The sequence below is a fragment of the Anas acuta genome, chromosome 3 (assembly GCF_963932015.1).
Source record: "Anas acuta chromosome 3, bAnaAcu1.1, whole genome shotgun sequence".
Lineage (NCBI taxonomy): Eukaryota > Metazoa > Chordata > Aves > Anseriformes > Anatidae > Anas > Anas acuta.
Window position 1 is genome coordinate 22,583,519 of NC_088981.1, and position 22,046 is coordinate 22,605,564.

Genomic DNA, 22,046 nt, shown 5'->3' on the forward strand with positions numbered 1-22,046 from the left:
CATTATCTATTGATAAATAACCTGTATAACAAAGAGGCACAGGAGAACATTTACTTACAAATTGTCAGATTTAGTAATTCCCTGGTTGTAGTTGACTCATTATGCAAGTTGAACTTCCCTGCATGTGCACAGTATGTTTCTTGGTATTCGCTTTTTTTTTTTAATATGTAGTTTAGTGAAAAATGTTCTGCCATATAAACCAAAGATGTTGAATACAGTAAGCTACTGTCAGTCTTAAACTATGTAGTAATTTTTCTAACTGCTATATTGCATAAATAGATATTTTGAACCTGCTTAAAAGTAGATTATTTACATAGCAGTTTATAACAAACCCTTTAACAACAGTACCATTTCAATGCAAATTTGTACTGAATGTATTTTTAAAATACATTTCTTTTGTCTAATATTCTCAATCAGAGGTAAAATGGTTCAGAAGTGCTATTTTGCTATTTAGTTTTTTCTTTTACATAAATTCTGCTCGACATCCTTTTTGTAAATGTAATGGGCCACATTTGGCTGTGTTATGAATCCAAAGCTGTCACAGTAGTCTGTATTTAATATTTCCTGCCTTTGCAGAACACTGGAAGGATGTTCACTTTTTAAAGACATTTCAGTACTGTGGCCAGAAGACATTCCTCAATAATGGTGTCATACAATTAAGGTGTCTTAGGTTTTGTCCAGTTTTGAAAGGCGGTATGAAAACACAGCTTTCATGGACATTTACTAGAAATTTGAAGTAGACCGCCTGTGAAAATTAAGTCCTTTGATTAAGCTTCTGTTCCCCAGTGCTTCTTTTCATGTTAATAATCAATCTTGGGATGCCACCTCATGTGTCAGGGCTCAGCCTCAGGCAAATATTTTGAATTAAATGGAGGAACTCCGGGACCTAAAAGAAATGCAAGTCATCAGTTGCCCAAATAAACTGTAGTCACCATATAGCCTTCAGAGGAACCATACCCTCTACTCAGTTTTACAAGTTACAGGATCAGGTAGGGCAGAAAAATTGTGTCCTGTTAGGCACTAGCCTACTACAATTCCTAAAATTGGCATAAAGATTAAAAAAAAAAAATTCTAGATTTTATATTTTAAAATATTTTCCATGTCTATATTGTACAGTTTGAAGTACATGTATAAACCAAAAAAAAAAAAAAAAAAAAAAAAATCTAAAACTGAATTCCTCTACGTACTCAGTTTTGACATTTTGTTTCTGATGCAGCCTAAAGTGTATCTTCTGTTGTCTTTACACTCAGAAAGTACATAGGAGAGGCCACAGCAGCAGCCTTGTGACAACTAGCTGCTAAATGTCAAACTGTCAGGGACAGGAAAACAGTTCAGTCTCTTTGCCCATGTGCTGTCTTTCCCTTCAAAACTGACAGTAATTATTGGTAATCAGCATCAGTGACTTGGGGCTATGAGACAGATAGGTATCCCATGAGAGTTCAGTAAGAGAAAGTGTTCAGGGGAAGGCAGCTTTAGGTTTGGAGCTAACAAGTGATGACCTATTGAAGGGAAAGGGATCAATGAACAAGTACAAATCCCTGTGGTACTCAGCCCTCTTTTTAATACACACCAATTCACTACTCATTTCTGATTTTTTTGTCTTTACAAGTCAGCTTTTCAAACTCCTGCTCCTATTTCTGGCTGCATAACTTTGCATTCTGTATTACACAAGTATAAAGAGCAGGATAGTTGTGTACAAGTATATTTTTTGCTCAAGCAATTCAGCAAGCAGTGGGCGTTCACATATGTGTAAATGGGTATGTTTGAGCACTAACTTTTTGGTTCGTCATACTAACATACTAACATTTTTGGTTAGTCAGTGGCTAGATCTGTGTGCAAGTAATCAGAAGACAGGTTGAGGCATGGTAAGGAAACCTGTCCCATCTGCAAAATTGAATCCATCATGTGCTGTCAACAGAGATTTAGCTCATAAAGAGCTTGAATCTTGCAGTGTGCTAGTGTCTTAAAGGTCATGCTGTTAAAGCAAATTTTGTAAATGAAGCCATTTCACATCACAGTATTACATCCATTATTTAAATGTCTAACAGAGAAACAAACAAAAAATGCAGCTGTCCAAAATCATTACCATCTAATCTGTAGCTCAATGACCACTGCTAAAACCTAGATGACTGGGAGTCTTTCTGCAACCAGCCTTACATGGCAGTTATACTATCCATTTTTTATTGCCAGCTCAGGTTCTTGCATCCAAGCAGAGTATTGTAGTTGACACAATTTCTTTTCTCTGAAGAACAGAGAGAGCAGATGTCCTCTGAGTTTTGCTTCTCTGACTACTCAGGGGATCTGAGAAAGCATAGAGAGCAGGTGGGCAAAGTAGCATGTGCGAAAATATCTCTGATCCCAGCAAGTCACTCAACAAAATGCATAGAAGGGAAGCCATCAGATTCCCTAAGGTGTCAGATAATATATATATATATATATATATATATATATATATATATATATATATATATATATATATATATAATATTTTATATGATATATCATAGTATATCAATATATATGCCAATTATTATAATATATATAAAATATATATTATAATATATATATATATTATCTGATACCTTTGGGTATATACATATACATACTTACCACAGGCATTTTAATTTTAATCTATTAAACCTGAAATGAGAATATCTGTGGGGCTTTTGGCATTGACAGCATTCTGTTAGTCCATGAAAACAAAAGGCTCTGCCCACTGGATTGCAGTTTATGACCTTCCAGACAAGGGCTTGGATTATAATGTGACTCTTGAGCTGCCCTATTCTGCAACTAGAAAATGCTGCAGTTTGCATAGGGAGGGTACAAATGAGCTCTGTTCCCATCGTGGCACTTTATTTCCTGAGCCTGGATAGCTCCTCATAAGAAAAAGGATTTACATCCCAGCAGCATTCAACACCCACGGACCCTGACATATTTAGCAAGAGGTACAGTGATTCAGCACAGAGAGGATGGATTAAAAATAGTGTCAATGTGGCTAAATTGCCTCCACTGCATCTCTAAACACTGACAATTCCAAAGCAGCCACATAAGATACTTGAAAACAACCCCTGCAACTGAAATTACATGTCCATAAGAAAAGGTCATGAGGCATCCTTCAGACATGAACACAACAAGAAAAAAGCCAACAAAAAGCCAACAATAGCCAGACAAAAAGCTTGATTGTACAGGTAGTTGCTGAACAAAACCATGCTTCCTATTCTATGCATTGTGGCTTTAAAGAGAAATAGTGGAAAAAAAAGGAGATGTGCAGAGAAAGCTCAGTGGCATCACTGTGCCCCAGGTTATCATATAATGGATACAGAAGAGCTCAAATAAACATAGACTGATTCTAATTCCACTATCTGCAGTCAATGTCTGCTCTGGGATAAAAGATCCATAATCAATACAGAAGGAAAACTGGACAGTGCCTCTCATACTTGAACAGCTGATCAAGAAATAATTCATCCCTGTGCAAAGCTTACCCTTGTGAGTCTGCCAAGGTCAGTGTCACTTTGGGTTATCAGCTGCTCTTAGTGCTGGCTAAGTTAAAACTGCCTAGAGCAAGCTTTAAACTTACATACCCAACTTATTTGACAAAATGTCCGTGTCTTACTTTATCTAAGTTTGCAGTCCCTTGATAATGCAAGGCACGTTCTTCCCCTGTATTCCTTTTTCTCTGCCCTTTATCTGAGCCCTCTTTGGCTGCAATAAATCTTCCATATGTAGCAGAATGAGTTTTGATTATGGGGAACAGACTATTATCACTCAATTCATATTCACCATTATATGTCTTTCTTAGGAAATAATTCAAATTAGATTTGAATACATTTGTTTGTTTGTTTGTTTCCCCAGTAAAAGGTTTCTGTATGTGCTGTTTTCCACTGTGATTAAAAACATAAATAAATAAAAATTCTTTTATTCACTTTCATGTACATGCACGCAGAAATCTCCTCATCAAATATGCTGCATAACCACTATGAGCTACTGTCAAAGACCTAAACCCCATGTAATCTGTTTTTGCTTTGGTCATCCTATTAGCAAGTATCTGAAAGGCAGCAGCATGTTGCTTGCCCATCCCATACCTCAGACTAGCTCAGGATTTGTATCCTCCTCAGGTAATAAAATTAGTTATCTACTCACAATGATGAAGAGAAATCTCTGCACACAGCTCTGAGCTCCCTGTTCATTAGCAAAAGAAGTGTGAGCTTAAAGAAAAACTTCCAAAGACATCTGTAGTGCTGACTGTGAAGGACCTACAGGCATCTAGGGTGCTTTACCCAAGAAGAACTCTCTTTAGACTAGAAAGAAGAAAACTTCAGTGTGTGACTCAGTGAGCATCTTTTACACCTTGCTTTAGAAAAGGAAAGGGTGATGCTTTCTGAAAATAATTCAGTGTAAATTACAAAGGCGTTATTCAAATTTTGTTTCACTGAAAGTCTATAGATTTTAAATGTACGTAAGTGCCTAAACCAATTCTAAAACAGTTCCTATCCCCCAAAGTCACTTAACTTTTTTCTCGTCCAAATCTGATAGCACCCTTCACTCATCTTTACTTAGAAACTCAAGGTTAGCGTTGCTTGGGTGCAACAGTGGATTTTAATGAGCAGTTCATTTCCCAGGTAAGCCTAGTAGGAACAAAGAGCCCACACAACCTGCTGATCTGTGCAAAGGACTGTGGTGGTTATACCGTGTTGGGCAGCTAAACCCCACAACTGCTCTCTCACTCCCCCTCTTTTAGATGATGAGGGGGAGAAGTAAAGCGAAGAACAACTCACGGGTTGAGATAAGGATAATTTAATTAAAGGGAAATAATAATAATAATTAAATAAAAATTATTATGATCTAAACAATTTAACTAAAGGGAAATAAAAAGGGAAAGGGGAAAAGGGAGGGGAAAAGGGAAAAATAAAAAGAAGGGAGGAAAACAAACTAATAAAACAAATGAAGGCTATATGGAAGTGCAGAGGAAAGAAATTACTCTTTACTTCCCACAAATGAGTGATGATTGACCACGTCCTTGAAGCACGGCCTCAACACACGTAGCCGGTGTTCGGGAGGAGGACCGATGTTTTCATGTATAAAGCCAGTAACAAAAGCTTTCAGAATCAGTGTAATTTTCCAAGCTGAGTCTGGATCGGTTATCACGCAGGAAAATATAATTCTTTCTTTATTGTGTCATCATCTCCAAAATATTTACCCATGAAAAATATTCTTTAAAAATAAAACAGCTAGCATTCTGAATGGAAATGCTTTGACTAGCATGAAACCCATGCAAAACTTCTCTGTTGCTGTTTCAGTTACATCAGTTACCTTCTCCTTTGACTGTTTCTAGCAACAATTCATGTTCCAAAGTCACAGTCCTCAGAAATACTAAGCAAGGATCCCTACCACACAAGAGGAGCAGAGAGACATTCTCTCAAAGAGTGAGGCTATTATGAAAAGAGATGGAACAGATGCATAGCATCTTGCAGAAGTCTGATTAAAAACAGAAGCAGGAAGGTTAAACCTCTCAGTAAGATCAGATTGTTCAACAAAAGACACAACTGGTGTGGAAAGATGAACCTTTGATCCACTATCTCCCCTTCAGAGCTAAAAATAATAGTGAGTCATGCCAGCAGCAATGTTGCTATTTAACTTTACAAATTCAGGTCATTAGGCTTATATGCACAGAATCACTCTCTTCCTGCTACACACAAAATGTTATTAAGAACACAAGCACAAGTAAGTGGGCACCTACCTGTTCTTGGTTTCAAATCTCTACATGATAGTTCAGGAATAAACAAAAATAACCCAGTCAAGCCCAATAAGAGAGTCAAGACTGAAATTACTGTTAACATTGTTGGGAAGAAAAAGGAAGATATATATAACCCTCCAAGTAGCATATCCCTTAAACCTTCTTTTTCCTTTTTTTGCCTTTCCCCATTTGCTACAGACAACCTGTCTTCTTACTTTCTTTTTCTTTTTCTGTCTGTTTTTGGTATTAGAGATCAAGTTAAAATAGTTATCAAGTGTTTGTAAAGAATTTTTAAAACCTAGCTGATCTAGACGGATAGACCAGATAATATGTAGAAGGCTGAACAGCAGCCAAATTATAAAAGAAGCATATTAAACATTGTTGAAGTGCCTTGTAACTTTCCAGAAGTATCTCCCAGAAAAGGCAGTTGTCCAAATGTTCGTTTTATTTTCAGGTAAGCACTTTTGAAAGTAGGTCAGAGGAGGAGATAACTCTGGACTGACAAGACTCACAAGGAGGAGGACAAGAATGAGTGGTCTTCAGAGTGCCTGAAGAAAGAATTCTTGACCTCCCAGCTTGCTGTGAGCTAGCTTGATAAATGAGAATCCTCCTACTAGTATATACAAAGAGCTGTCTGAAGTTGAAGCCAGCATCCCCTCCCAGCTTGTGGCCTTTTCACATCCCTGTTAGGTCCACTCACTAAGCATTAGGACAGGAAGATTTCATTCACATGCCCAGCAGCAGAAAAATTTACCAAATGGGAACATGGACATGGACTCTGAGCATGGTGCCAAAAAAAACAACCTTACCAGAAGTACATGAAGGAAGTACCTGAACTTCCCAACTCAGTTGGGAGAACTGCCCATCCAGGTCAGACAGATGCCTGGAACTCTGTACTCTTTTATTTGAGAACAGTTTCATAAGGCCAAATCTCTTCACCTTATACAACCTCTACAGACCCCTACCTCTTAATTTGTCAAGGTCAGGTTTAGGAGACAAAGTTGAAGATCCAAATTTGCCCTTGTGGGTACTGGAAATGATGCTGGCTGATCAGAGCCCTCTAGGACTGAAGTACTGCTTCTGAGTGAGAAAGGAAATTCACTGGAGAAATGGAAAAATGATGAATAGGAAAATCCCCATGTCACCCTATTTCCAAAAAAGTTCAGATCGGGGAAACAACAGCAAATGGTATATCCAAGCTAGCAGATAGCAGCATTGTGTTACTATTCACGGTATGCTGCCACTCTCTATGGCTTCTGAAATTCTGCAGCAGCTCCCTGTGCTGCTTTAGTTTTGTAGATTTTATAACAGAATCACTTGACTGCAGAGACAGAAAAAAATCAGCATATGGAAAAGAATGTGTTCTGACAGTATCTATGTAGATACAATAGCAAATGATGCTTTTTCCTCTGATAAAACAACCAAAGAATTAAACTGAGATTAAGTACGTCAAAAAGTGACCATAAACATCAAGTGCTAAGGTGACTACACAGTTGTAACTGGGGACTCTTACACTGTTTCCTTGGAAAAAAATAATTTTCAGACTTCAAATCAGACATGTAACTATTTCCTCTGGAACTCTGCATTTTTAAATCACCATTTTAAAGAGGCCAGGAAGGCAAATGTAATGAGTCATTTACCTGAGATATTAATGCACTGCAACAAAATCTTTTTAGCTGACATAATCCTGAGCCCCTTTGAATGAGTGTCGCTTTACATTTTTATAATTTAATAATGCTGAAATACTAAAAGAATGTTTTAAATACAATTTTTTCAGTCTGCTTTCTCAAGTGAGGTCCCCATAAACTTGGCCTGGCTGACATAGCAGCTTTCTGAACTGCATAGATATATTTCCTCTATGTACAAGGTCTCACGGAGAGCCTTTGGGAAGAACCAAAAAAAATTTTCACACATGCTGAACCCAGAGTTGGAAAATATGTCTATTAGTAGCATCTAGGAAAGATACCTCACATCACATTAAGGGTACTTCCAAAAAGGCATTTGCAGCCTGTTTTTGACAAAATCCCCCCCCCTCCCAGTGAATGTGATTTATCTTACGGATTTCTCTTCAAAATGGAATAGGTTTGAGGAATGAAGAACCCCTTCTTTACTATTACTGTATATGAAATAAAAATGAAATAGAATCTAAATACACTCAACTCTATTCTCTTCTCCATTCAGTATCACCTTTGCACACAAATGGAACCACTAAAGGCAACACTCATCTATTTTCCAGTATGAAAACCAACTTTGTAAGAAGAAGCATAAGAACCTTGAAATGACTCTCAGTGAGAATAGCATGTTTTAACAATTCATTGCTGTTTTTTTATTCTTTTGTTTGTTTGTTTGAGTTTCTTACTCATATCCACCATATATGCATGCATCTAGCTAGCTATCTGCATGTAAGATTAATATGGGCACACTTAAGTACATTAATGCACAGGTATACACAAAAACAGTTATGTGCCCTCCCTGTATAACCAGATACTCCTGCTGGTCTGTGAGTCCTTTCCTGAAATTTCTTCCACTGCACTTTGTACAGGCAGTGTGCAGTAGTGTGCTCAACAGTGACCCAATTTCAAGGAAATCACAGATATGATGGAGCTGCACTTCAGCTGCTCACATTTGCCATAATTTGCATATTCTGTTTGGTGAATACTTTCACTGGATTTTCACGTTGTACTAAGGTAGCCAGGCTTCTTTGAATCAGACTGACTTTGACAAAATGAGTAGTAGAGAGTATCCCTTGTGTGCTGGGTCCTGAGATAAACACAGTGGATAAGGGCAACAGTGGCACAGGCTATCAGCAGTGAATGTCTCTGCTGTATTTGAAGGATGGACTCTTCCATCTGGACAATCATTTCTGAGTGCCATTCTTCAAAAATAAGGGGCTGAAGCTTGAAACAACAACCTTATTTTTTGGAATATGAGTCATATAGGTAGAGGAAGAGAGAGAGCTTTAAAGTGTGGATATTATACTGCTACAGGTACCTGAATGCTGCCAGAAGACCAGACTACAGCAGAGTAATTTGTATAGGGGTATAAAAGATATTTAAAAAAAAAAAAAAAAAAGTAGTCATTATAAGGTGTGTAAATTAAGGATTTTGTTGTTTCAGATAACTATGCATGCTTAATGCTTGCAGAAAGAGGTAGGACTACAAATGACTGCACCTCTGGGATAGCTATAGCCAGGTGCAGGAGGAGTGCTGTGCTGCCACCACATCATGCATTCCAGCTTCCCCATGTAACTCCAGGTGCTATTAACTGTAGCTACATATCACAGAATCACAGAATCACAGAATTTCTAGGTTGGAAGAGACCTCAAGATCATCGAGTCCAACCTCTGACCAAACACTAACAGTCCCCACTAAACCATATCCCTAAGCTCTACATCTAAACGTCTTTTAAAGACTTCCAGGGATAGTGACTCCACCACCTCCCTGGGCAGCCCGTTCCAATGTCTAACAACCCTTTCAGTAAAGAAGTTCTTCCTAACATCTAACCTAAAACTCCCCTGGCGCAACTTAAGCCCATTCCCCCTCGTCCTGTCACCAGGCACGTGGGAGAACAGGCCAACCCCCACCTCACTACAGCCTCCTTTAAGGTATCTGTAAAGAGCAATAAGGTCGCCCCTGAGCCTCCTCCAGGCTGAACAAGCCCAGCTCCCTCAGCCGCTCCTCGTAGGACTTGTTCTCCAGGCCCCTCACCAGCTTCGTCACCCTTCTCTGGACCCGCTCAAGCACCTCGATGTCCTTCTTGTAGCGAGGGGCCCAAAACTGAACACAGTACTCGAGGTGCGGCCTCACCAGAGCCGAGTACAGGGGGACGATCACCTCCCTAGCCCTGCTGGTCACACTGTTTCTGATACAAGCCAGGATGCCGTTGGCCTTCTTGGCCACCTGAGCACACTGCTGGCTCATATTCAGCTGACTGTCCACCATCACTCCCATATAGTGAAAAGATCTTCCATGCATCTTTCCTGGCCTCAGAGAAGAACTTCATGCCTCACAGAAGAAAGCAAAAAAAAGGCATGCAAAAAAGGGCGCGTGTACTCGTAAGAGTCAACAATGGGAAGGACTGCCTAGGGTGGTTATCTCTGAAGCTAAGGGGAATATAGAGCAGGAGTCAGTGTTGTGCTTGCAGCTGTCTCATGTTCCTCCAAAACAGCTGTAGCACTGTACTTTCTGGGGTCCTGGAGGATGCTTGAGAAGAGAGAAGGATGTTTTGCATTTTACGAGACCAAGAAAAAGTCTGTGTATTCTAATTTTTTACCATTACTCATAATAGCATCATTTTATCTTAATTCCTTCAAGATTACTGCAAAGCTAGTAATCATAAACAAGCTATTTTATAAGTCCAATTTACAGGAGACCAAATTATTTATTATTTATTTACAGTTCTAAGTGGGTCATTTGAGTTTTCTCTGAGTAAAATAATGTGTAAAAAACATCCCTAAAAACATCAACTGTTTGTCTAAGTGGAGATAAACAGTAAAATAATGTGTACATTGGTCTAATGTCCCTGAAGATAACAGCCTTTGCAAATAGGCATTTTTAATATGAGATCCCCAAGTTTTATTTCTGATTCTTTCCACATGTGACTTTGGAAAATCCTTGCAATTTCTTCCAAAATTGCAAGGCAAACCTGACCTTTTTGAAAGCTGCTGCCAAGATTTCTGATCTAATGTTAAATACAAGCTCAGCTGCGACCTTAACTAAACCAGAAAAAATTAACTTAAACCATGAAGAATCACAATCTCTTTCTGTGTTGGCAGCAATATATGAATGTATGTAGGGCATGTGCAGCCATACCTTAGCTGTCAGACTGTTAACTAACATCTAGCTTTTCAAAGACATTTTGCTGGGTAGGAGCAGTCAGGATTCTCCCACTCCTGAGCCAGAGAAGTGGTAGCATCACTCAGGCTGGCCATGGACACAGCACTAGCACACTTTAACTGACAGGCAGCACACTGGAGGAAGCAGCACTTAGGAATTCCATGAGAGACCAAAATCCCTAGAGTATCCCAGACAGTGAGGATATAAATGTGGGTCCTGTTCTGGGTTGGAGGATGATCTACAACTGCTTCTGAGGTCTTTTCCAGTCCTATATCTGTGATTCTCCTCTCAAGCTTATTGTCCTACCTCCAGAAATACAGAAAGCACATTTTTGTGCCAGAGTTTTTGTTTGTTTGTTCATTTATTTGTTTGTTTTTAACTGTATTGCGTTCACAGATGTTAATGACGAAAGTGAGAACAGAATACAATTTTACTGGTTTCTATGTCTGAGCATCTTCTCTTTCCCAGCATGTATGAGAGCTTTTCTCTTGAATCTCTCCAGTCTCCTGACAGGTCAACAACTTTACGTGCTGCCATTGTGCTCTACCAAAAAAAAAGATCTAAAGGCTTTGTGCTTTCAAAGACTATCTCTTCTCTTTACTATATTCTCCAAGTCTCAGGAATGGGAGTCCAGCAAAATAGCAATTCCCCTGATTATCTTTTTTTTTTTTTTCTTTACCAGAGTAAAAAACACTATTTTAGGACACTATCTCATGATCCTGTTGATAAGCCAGCTTCCATATAATCTAACCCTTTGTAACCTAACCTGTTTTCTTCTTCAGTCTGTTGTAAGCCCTGTCTCCTCTTTTCATTTCCCAAGCAAACCTAAGCTTTTTTAAGATTTCGTGAATTTTTACTAAGTGCAGAACTTGGCTTTGCACAGCTCTGCTGCACCCTTAGCCCTGGTGTGCTTCTCATCTCTATGTTTCACACAGCTTCACCAGCCGCAGTAAGCAAATTAAACAGAGAGGAACCAGTCGCTATCTCTATTTCATCCTTTTATGTTCTTCACATTACAACTTCTGTTTTCATCAGCAAACAGTTGTTATCTGAACTTATATTTTACAGTGTCCCCATGTATCCACTGATTTCTAAACTGCAATGGGTAGTATAACCCAACAGCACTCATGCCACAATCTGCACAAAGTTTCATAGTCATGCAGAGCTCTTCTCCTCTCTAACTACTGAAGTATGGTAGAATTATTTAAAAAGTACATGTAACACTTTTCTGATGTTGTGCTTTTGTGTAAACTATTATCATGAACCACATGACTGAGCAAAGCAGAAATATCATTCCTATTAATATGTGTTGTTCATTCTGAGAAAACATGTGATACGACTTTTCAGTGCTGAAGCCTAACTTACAACATTGTTTTATTTTTTATTTATTTATTTTTTATCATTCAGGAGAATGATAAGAGGAGATCCAGGCTTTCAGCATCTGGAAAAATGCCCTGTGCTATCTCAGACATAAAGGAGTAAGGCAAATAAACTACACTGGAAAAGCTTCCTCTGTGATTTGCTTAAGTAGCAATTTATGTGAATAGGAAGTCTGCTGCTCATTTCAGTTATAGGAGAGTCACAACCAAAAATTCCTACTATGAAGGCTGTATCATACAAATGTAGATTAGGAATTTCCCCATGTTCTATTTAAAGAACAAAATGCTGGACTAAGATCCAGAGGATCTCTTCTCAGTCTATGGAAAGAACTGTTTCTTACTTGAAATGTCTTTAAGTCACTGAATCTTTCTAACAAGCAGAAGAACAACCTGTTATGGGTGCTATACAATTTGAAAGTTGTTATGAGAAGCCAAAAGGATTCATGATTCGAGGGTGATCCAACAAGAGCATTGTACCAGCAGGTGCTCAGTCTGCGCAGACGGCATCAACAACTTCTTCCACTGTCCTGAATACATGGAGAAAGAAATAATTCAGCTTGGACAAATCACACGGGCAACCTTGCCATTGGGAGTGTAAGACTGTCAGAAGGTGCAAGTGTGTACATTGAAAATTGCCACTGCACAGCTCCGCTGTGAAATCGAGTAGATGTACCACCTGGAAGATGTTTCATTATGTTCTGCTTGTGTGACATCAAAGAAAGTAGCTGAGAGGAAGATGTAAAACCAAGTGAAGAGATATTTGTTTTACAGTTAAACTGCTGAATTTGGTATGATATATGTACCTTCTTCCTCCTTAATATGTAAGCAAAGCTGATTTTTACACTTACTAAACTGAATTGTACACACTACACCACTTTATCCCTTGAACTCATTTTCTGACCAGTTTATGTTAACCTCCAAATGCAGCTCATGTTTTTTTGATTTGTTTTTGTTTTGTTCATAGAAGCACATGCATATAGCAAATATGAATTTGGACAATGTTTCATTGTCCTTTTCATGCCTAAATCCTCACTGGAATGCACAGCATGAGTGCAAAGTTTTCTTCTTTGAACATTTTGAACATTGCGAATTTCTTTGTAAAATAATGAATTTCACTCAGAGGTAGATAATATTTGGGGAAAAAATAGTGATCCAGGCCATAGGAAAAAAAATAATCCATAAAAAGTTCTAAAATTAAAAAAAAAAAAAAGAGAGAGAGAGAGAGAGAGAGAGATAAAATCTTCCTAATCTTTTTAAGACTATTTAATTAGGAACCCATACAACAAAAAATTACAAATATTACATAACTTTTCACTGTGGTGAACTACTTTATATTTTGCTAAAATTCATATTTTCTCTCCTGTTACATTTTCTTCAACTGTCTCATAACATTTCCGTGAAATAAATTGCTTATCTACTTTACAGATGATATAATGAAGCAAAGAGTAATTAACTCATTCTTCTGAAGTTGTAATCATCCATAATACAAAGATCAAAGATACTCTGGTGTGATCCTGGAAACGAGAGCAAAATGGTGAAGTGAAGCTGACTTCGGTCTCCTAATCCTACAGTAAATCAGGGACAAACCTTATTGCAAGCTGCTAAGAAACTGGTTTTGAGATTCATCCATCAAATATGCCCATCTCTTCCAAGGTTGCAGGTGGGAGGATGTGCCCCTATGATGGGTGATGAGCTCTCATGCTAAGATGTGGCTGGCCTTGCCCCTTGGATACAAACTGGACACAAAATTGAACTGAAATGTCAACCTGAGTCTGCAAAGAGGGGAACAGAAGTTGCATGGGATCTAGGGCTTGAACTGAGATGATGTGGCAGCATGAGAACTTTGTTCCTTGCAAAATATCCAGCTCCTCCAATAAGTTGGATGTTAAAAACAATGCTGCAAAGTATCTGATGATTTTGCAAAATGTGCAGGCAATTCTAGGCCAAAATGTCTGTTTCATTTGACAGGTGAAGCAGACACATTAAGAAGGAGTGAGTAAAATACACTAACTACAGACTTAATGTATCAGGAAACATTCAGACTTTTCAGAAAACAGTCTTTATAATGTGAAAAAATTATGTAAAGAAGTTACAGGGAATCTTTGGGTGTTTTCTGTTGCTGAAAGCAACTGCAGATAGACAAAAAATTAGCCCTAGTTTGGGTCTGCCTCATTACCACACAGAAAACATATCTTACCCCAAGGAAACAAGCACCCCATACATAGAAACCTGAGGGATATGGTTTTGGTAGCCACTACATCCAAAGGCAGGTATAACCAAAACTTCAGTGCTATGCAATAAAATCACAAAGCTATAAAAACTCAGCTTGGGTCTAGAAAAAAACATGGGCAGCATATCTCATGGTGACGAAGGTCAGCAAGACTGGGTCTGAATGAAGTATGATGCAGATAGATGTAAGAAAGGTTTGAAGAAGCAGGAGATATTCAGTCTGCAGCAGAAGACCAAACATGAAAGACAAACACAAAGCTGAGAAGCAGCAGCTACACAGAATGTTTACTGTGAAAAACTTTTTGAGAATGAGATTAAACAAACATCTGTCCAGAAGGGCACTATTACACCTGACCCTGCTTGAGGCAAGCTTATAAGACCAAGTGATAGCCTAAGGCCCCATTCAAGCCTACAGACACGCAGCCCTGAGCCTCTCCATGGAGCCATGCATAAGACCAATATTGCAGAAGAACAAAGATTGCCCACTGACCTAGGAAAGAGAAACAGGAATGTGCCCAGGAGACAATCCAGGGACAATGACAAAATTCCAAGGCCACATAACAAACCACAAAACCAGAAGTTTCCTGAACTTTTTTCTCCTTTTCCTTTTAGATTTTTCCCCCTGACATTTTAATATAATTCCAGGAATCTGATATAAATGTAAAAATATATTTTTGCTTCTATTTTCTCAATACCACAGTGAACTCTGCACATGGCTAAAAACTCCAAAATAATGTGTCATCAGCCCCATCCATATATGTGTTCTGTTTTTCCTGTTACTAGCCTTCCCATCTTGATCCTTCTTATTTTCTTTCTTTTCTTTTTTTCTTTCACTACTGAATAATAGCAAAAAGCAAGATAAACAAAGATGATTAGATGAAAGCTGCAAGCTGAAGTGTGAGAGATTTACTTTATCCTTGGTGTCAGCAGAGTTAAATACATGAGGGAGGAATGAGGAGGTATATTGACATCTGAAAGGTTTGTTCATTTGAGTTCACTTCTATAGCAAATTTTCTGCTAGATCCACTTTTGAGAACATCAGAATGTAATAAACAGAGTTATTCTCTGTAGGGTTATTGACAAGAAAAAAAAAAGGAGTCATAAGTGGTATTGATTTGGGGTGAAATGGTGGAACGTGACAATCAATAGGGCTTAGTCAGAAAATAGAAGGAGTCACACAAGTCATGATAGGATTATTACAGGAATGAAATTCTGATATCAAATAAAGAAGGGAGGAAGCTATAAATGAAATCCAAAATATAAGCAGTAGATGGATTTACAGAAAAATATTAGCTATTCATTTTCATTTTTAATATGTGAGATGCTTTTTATTTTAGCATCCTGTCAATGCAGTTTTTCTAAAGCTTTTGAAATAAATTCTTTCCACCTCCATAGTATTTTCATTAAATGTCATCAAATCTCTTTTCAAATCTCTGAGAGAACTACTATTATCCTTATTTAACGGATAATGAGAAGATATAAAGAGAAATTTGGGACTACATTTTCCAAAGTAGTCAGTAATGCTGTGTGCCTCCCATCTAGATACACAAATCCATAAAATGCAAGTCCGACAGAAACAAAATTTGCAGAGGTCCTGGGAAACCACAACTTTGGTTGATGATAACAGCTGCTTAGTTCTCAAACTCTGGGTCACAGACTGAAGACTCAAAAGCTGAGCCTTCACAGGGAGCTATGTAAGCACAGTAAGCTTCCTCACAGACACAACACAGCATAAAATAGGAGGAATCCTAATGTGCAGTCCTCTGCTCTAATTACAAAGCTCATTATTTCACCACCCAAATGATTCAAGATATTAAAAAAACCTATCAACCATATATCAACCACATGAAAGATCTGTACATTTACAGGTATTTATATAGTGCATGACTTCCCAGTACAACCACACTAGAAAATAATAGCAGTAATAACTTAGAAAGAGAAATAAATCTTTTTCACCAGTTATTTTAATCATGCTCAAGTGTTCGGTGTATTACCTTTTCCTAGACTCTGGACAAGAATTTTTTTTCTTGAATGAGCCTAAAAAGCCTTATAAATGTAATTTGATAGAGAATTAGCTACACTGCCAAGGTGAAAAGCATCAGTACTAACGTCAATCAACATCACAGAAGAATGTATTGCAGGCTGCAAAGAAAACTACTACTTTCAAGGGAAACATAAACTGTATTTTAAAGAACCTCTTGCACCGATCAGCTAAATAAATGTTGACAATGAAACAGTAGTATATACATGGCTTTGGGGAGGAGGGGATCCTTGGGCCAGTCTCTCTTTTTTTATGAATGAAGCCATAAAAAGGAAGCTAGAGAAGGACAGGAGCTCACCTGACTACAATTGGAAGGAACGCACGAGAATGTCATCACCATGCTGAAATGTGAGCTGCCCGGGAAACCAAGGGTAACGCAGTTGCAGAAAATGCCATTGATTTCTAAAGAGGGATTACCAGAGACTGCAACAGTTTAAAAGCTTATTTAGCTGGAATCACATTTGCAGTCATGGGATTTCTATTGGAAAATGTCATTACAGTCTTGAGAAAGAAAATTATGACTGAATCACCTCAGGAGGGGGATGGACAAGATGACCTCTTGAGGTCCTCTTCAGTGGTATTTCAGCAATTCCATGTTCAGTGGCAGAAAACACATGTGGATTGGAGCTGCTTGGGCTCAGGCATTCAAGTTGGAAAATTTTGGCATATGCCTTTGGCATGAGAAGAAGCCCGTGCAATTTTTATATTGATTTCTGCCTGCCATTAGTGATGTGATTCAATCACGAAATGGCTTATTTCCCCGATACGAAAACGTAATGCCATGCCGGAGTAGAAATAGGAAGCTGCTCTCATTATCACAGCTAAGTTCATTTTACAGCAGAGCAGTTTACTTTAAGACTTTTCCAGCAATCCAGATCTAATTATGGAATCAGTTTCAAGCAATTTTGTAATTAAATGTACCTGCTCAAAATATCTCAGAGGCTCAACAATTTAAAACGACTGCGCGAAAATGTAATTAAAATGAAAAAGGCCAGAGAAGAACTGGCCCTTCCTCCACGAGGAGAGCGCTGAAGGACATTCCAATCGCTCAGTTTTTAGACCCAAATCGCCTGCTTCATCCCCGGATTTCTGCTTTTCCCCAGCCGCGCGGGGATCTGCCCCGCGAGCGATCGAGGAGATGTCCGAGTGGGACTGGGCTGGGGGAAGGCTGTTTGGTTTTTAATTAAAGAAAAAAAAAAAAAAAAAGAAAGAAAAAAAAAAAAAAAGAAAAAACCAGAACGCGCTGTTTGAAAACCGTGCCGTACCCCCCGCCCGCAACCTCTCCCCAGCAGGGACCGGGCTGAGGCTGCGGTCCCCAGCGAGATGCTCGGCGCCCGGGGGCGAGGCTTTTGGGGGGGGGATAGGGGGGACAGCCCCGCTTCGCTCCCCTCGGAGGGCGCCGGGCGCAGGGGGAGGAAGTTTCCCCGCTCCCCCTCCGCCGGGCCGGGGCTTCGGGGAGGCTCCGCGGGGCAGGGGGTGCGGAGGAGGGGGCCGGGGCCGGGGCCGCCGCCGCTCACTCACCGCCCGCCGCCGGCCCGGGGCCGAGGCTCAGCGCCAGCTGCAGCCACAGCGCCGCGGCCAGCGCCCGCCGCCTCGCCGCCGGGAGGGCACCGCCGCCGCTCGCCTGCTTCCCATGGCACATCTTCTGCCCGCCACGGGCATCCGGGGCGCCGCCGCCTGCAACGAAGAGAGCCGCGCCGGCTTTGCCGCTGCCCGGGGCTGCGCGCCGGCTCTCCGCGGGGCGCCCCCGCCGCCGCCGCCTCCGCCGCCTCCGCTCCCCGCGCGGCGCCTTGCGGCGGCCCCCGCGCCGCCCCCCTCCTCCGTCCCCCCTTCTCCCCATCCCTCCCCTCCGGGGGCGCGCACCCGGCCCCCGCCGCCGCTGTACCTGCGGGGCACCTCGGACAGACCCACGGACAGACAGACCGACAGACACACGGACGGACGGACGCGCGGCGGCACACGCGCGGCTCGCCCTACCTGGGAGGGGGGCGGCGGGGAGCCGCAGCGCCCACCTGCCCGGCCCGCCCGGCCGCGGCCGCGGGGAGCCAGCCCTGCTGCGCTGCGGGACCGGCCGCCACGCACACGCATGGCAGGGCTGCGGCGAGGGGGACCCGCCGGGGGGAGCCCCGGGGTCGGGGGTGCGCCAACTTGGCCGGGGCTGCCGCTTAAAGGGGGTCCGGAGCGGGAGGCTCCGAGGGGGGGAGGCTTTAGGAGCGCGTTTCTCCCTCCCCGAGCTTCACCGGGGAGGCAGCAGGCGGGGGGCGAGACAAGGGGGAGCGCCGATGCCGGTGCCGCATCGCTCCCGGCTCGTGGGAGCCAGGGGGGTGTAGCACGGAGCGCGCTCCCCCAGCGGCTGCCCGGCCAGGCCTGGCGGCTGAAGCGATTTTTGCCTGTTAGGAAGCTGGGTTTAGTCAGTCAATCTGGGAAATTCACGGCCGTGAGTCAGTCTCACGGCTTGAGCAGCCGCGGCGCGACTCCGTTTCCTGGCGCCACCTGCGGCGTGCGGAGCCCCGGGGTATTTCCCCGTCGCCGGCTGCTGGTGGAGCGAGAACGGCTCGGCCGGGTGCTGCAGAGCCGCCCTCGAAGCCGCAGAGGTGACATTTCCGAAGCTGGTGTGTGGCAAAGTCTCTGAGAGGTCTATGAGGGAAGAGCAGGATGGGGCAGTGACCAGACTGGACGTGTTTGCCCCCAGGTGTGCAAGGTGCACTGTGCTAGCAGGACACGAGGGGCAGGAACCCGGGAACGAGGTTTTGTTACACAATTGTGAAAAAGCATAACACAGCAAGGCCAAACCCAAAGATAGATGGGCTCCTACCAACAGTCATATATGGACATGGTATATCCTGATGCTTTTAGGTTAATAGGCTATATTGGTAAAAATATGCATAGGGCTGGAGCTGCATTTAAGCATTTCAGCTACCTGATGCTGTCTCCTCCATGCTCAAAGTTAAAGTAATTCAAGAGAGATTTTTGCTCAAATCGGCGTGCATCATGTATTGGTTCAAAGAGCACTGCAAGAAGTGTAGTTCTTTATCTCTTTACTCTCCCCTGGAGAGACGGGGTATCTCATAGGGCAATATAGGTTTTCCATCAAGAAAGGAGACGTTGCAATTTTCAGCTGTTTTATCACTTTGCTGCTCCTTTTGAACAGGAAAATTTGGAAACTCTAGAACCTTTTCATCCAAGTACAATTTCCTGAACCTTCACCTTCCCAGACAGCCCAAAGAGGTTGGTAATAAGTCTCATATGCTGAGCAAATGCAGCACAGGCACAATTACATGGTGGAGATACTTCTTCTGAGCCAATAAGCTGTTGGCTACTAAAGTGGTAGGATAGAGGAATAATAAAGCAATTTCTATTACCTGTAATAGGGAAGTCTTTATTTTTATGTTACAGATTTGATAGCTTTAATTTTAGAAGTCAAAGTAACAAAAGATAATATTCCTCACAAGTTAGCCTTGCTCTTGTTTTGCACTGATTAAAATGCAAAGCTTTCAATGTGTGTGGGGGCTTTACACCCAGATGCATACAGGCCTTGCAAGGAGGAAAAGTCCTTACAGTGGCCTTCCAAAACCTAAAGGGGGCCTACAGAAAACCTGGGGAGGGACTCTTTGTCATGGAGTGTAGTGATAGGATAAGGGAGGATGGCAGAGGGTAGGTTTAGGTTAGATATAAGGAGGAAATTCTTTATTATAAGGGTGGTGAGTCACTGGAACTGGTTGCCCAGAGAAGATGTGGATACCCCATCCCTGGAAGTGTTCAAAGCCAGGCTGGACAGGGCTTTGAGCAACTTGGTCTAGTGGGACCAGGGTGAGGGGGTTGGAATTAAATGGTCTTTAAGGTCCATTCCAACCCAAATCATTCTATAATTCTATGGTTTTATGAAACCTTTATCTCTTTACTTTTGTCAGTGTATAGACACTATAGACACTGACAGTACAACTACATAAGTACATTTGACAGTTCTAGGACACCAAGTCTCATTTCTCTGTATTGTTAAATTGTTATCACAGCATTAGGTTGGGCTACCTAGCAGTTCCAAGACTGGTTCAGGAGATACTATGGGCCAGAGTCTATTTCCTGGTGGTGGTTTGTGTACAGTTTCTCAGTTTTGGACAGTAAAGAACTTTAATGATATGGGGATCAGCTATCCTGTGCTGGTTGGTCCCATGGCCCAAGTGTGGTTGTGCGCACCTTTGATTTCCTAGCAGAGATGTAATCCAAAAAGTTGCAGTGTGTGTCTTTGGGAGATTAAGTTGTGTTTTTTTTTGTTTTGTTTTTTTTTTTGTTTTGTTTTTTTTTTGCTTTATCCATACCCATATTCTACCTGCTCATAAAAAAAAAATCCAGAAAGAGTTGTCCCAGTGATGTGCCTGTTGTGTAGGTAAAGTTTGTTCTTTAGTTGGATTCCAGTAAGGGTGAAGTACATGCAGTGGTGATTGTAGCTGAAGAGAATGACGGAATAGATTTGTGGCAGTGTGAGACAGTGGAGAAGACATCAGGGCAGGTTAGTTGCAGTTGAATGAGTATAGAGGTGGTCAGTCCATGGAGAAAAGTACAGCTTAACTCAGAAGCCTGCAATTAAGTATATTAAAATCTAACATGGCAATGACTAGTACTGAGATTTGGTTGGCAGAACATCACTCCAGGCTGTAAGTTCATATTGTTGCAATACATCCTCCGGCATCCTGGTCACAAACCAGCTTCCTTTTTCATTGGCCACAAGAACAATTGCTTCCTAGCTTCCCAGCCCACTTACATCATGTTTTTATGCAAAATTCTACATGTAAGGAAAATAATTTAAACATCATTTGATTAAGTGCAGTATTATACTAAAAGGAATTCTATATGCCTTGCAAGGTGTAAAGCTATTAAGGGCTAAGATTTAATAATGACCTTGTCATGTGGTTATGGCAGATAACAACAAAGGACATATAATATTTATTTTATTCCTAACAGGCTCAAGTTTTCAAACATTTTCAAACAAACATATGAATTATTGCTTACTTTACCAGTTTAGTTTAAGTCCTCTCTGTAAATCAGGTAAGACATTCAAGCAATTTTCTTTGTACCTGGAATATCCTACATTTCTGTTTTAAATCAGAACTATTAATAAGCCTGGATTTCAGTAAAATAAGGTGTCTGGGTGAGGCATACATCATTAAACCATGTAAGTGTACACAGCTGCTTTTCAAAAAAAAAAAAAAAAGTCAATATCAATATATTTATGTTAATATATGTGAGTGAATGAGTCCCTGAGTATTTTCCACTCTATTTCCAAGTGTGCTTTCATTCCTCTCAGAGCACACCTGGAGACCCACCTCTTCACAGTGACATTGTGTTTGCTTGTCTCTACAAGAGGCTACCCTGCCCCCTTACACCTCTCTGGAAATCTTGATTTCATTGCTTCATTTCACCCCTATCTAAAAAGAAAAGCTTTCTCACCTATGTCATCCTGAAGAAGATGATTATTGTCCCTTCAGTAATTGCAGGGATTGCAGGCAAGCAATTATTCTAAACAGAATGCTTTAAGGTGATTGCTTTTAAGAGAGTCTTGCCTCGTAAGTGTGTTTTCAAGAACAGGTATGCAATTAGGAGAATAATTATTTTGATAAATTCTGAACCACTAACAATTATGGTGGCTTGAGAAAAGCAGCCCTAAATAGTTGAGACCTAATTCTGCAGATGCTCAGTTCTGGCAACTGAGATTTCCCATTCCTAAACATAGTCACTGCTGTTTGAATGTGAGGGCACTCTGATGAAAAAGACATATAATATGAAAGGAGAAATGTTTTTTCTTCACTGAACCATTATCACTGACAACCATA

The 22,046-nt window shown here is 41.0% G+C and overlaps 1 protein-coding gene across 4 annotated transcripts in view; it reads right to left on the bottom strand.

The window, feature by feature from the left end:
• The window catches only part of SUSD4 (sushi domain containing 4), a 73,570-nt gene extending 54,943 nt beyond the window's left edge, over positions 1-18,627 (bottom strand). For 2 of the 4 annotated variants that reach the window (XR_011094582.1, XM_068676082.1), the window contains exon 1: positions 17,740-18,008. Coding sequence is in view for 3 of the 4 variants with exons in the window: in XM_068676082.1 (XP_068532183.1) it covers positions 17,740-17,860 (121 nt within the window). In the remaining variant the exon portion in view is untranslated. The other 2 variants (XM_068676083.1, XM_068676084.1) reach the window with 2 other exon arrangements.
• Between the last annotated feature and the right edge of the window lie 3,419 nt (positions 18,628-22,046).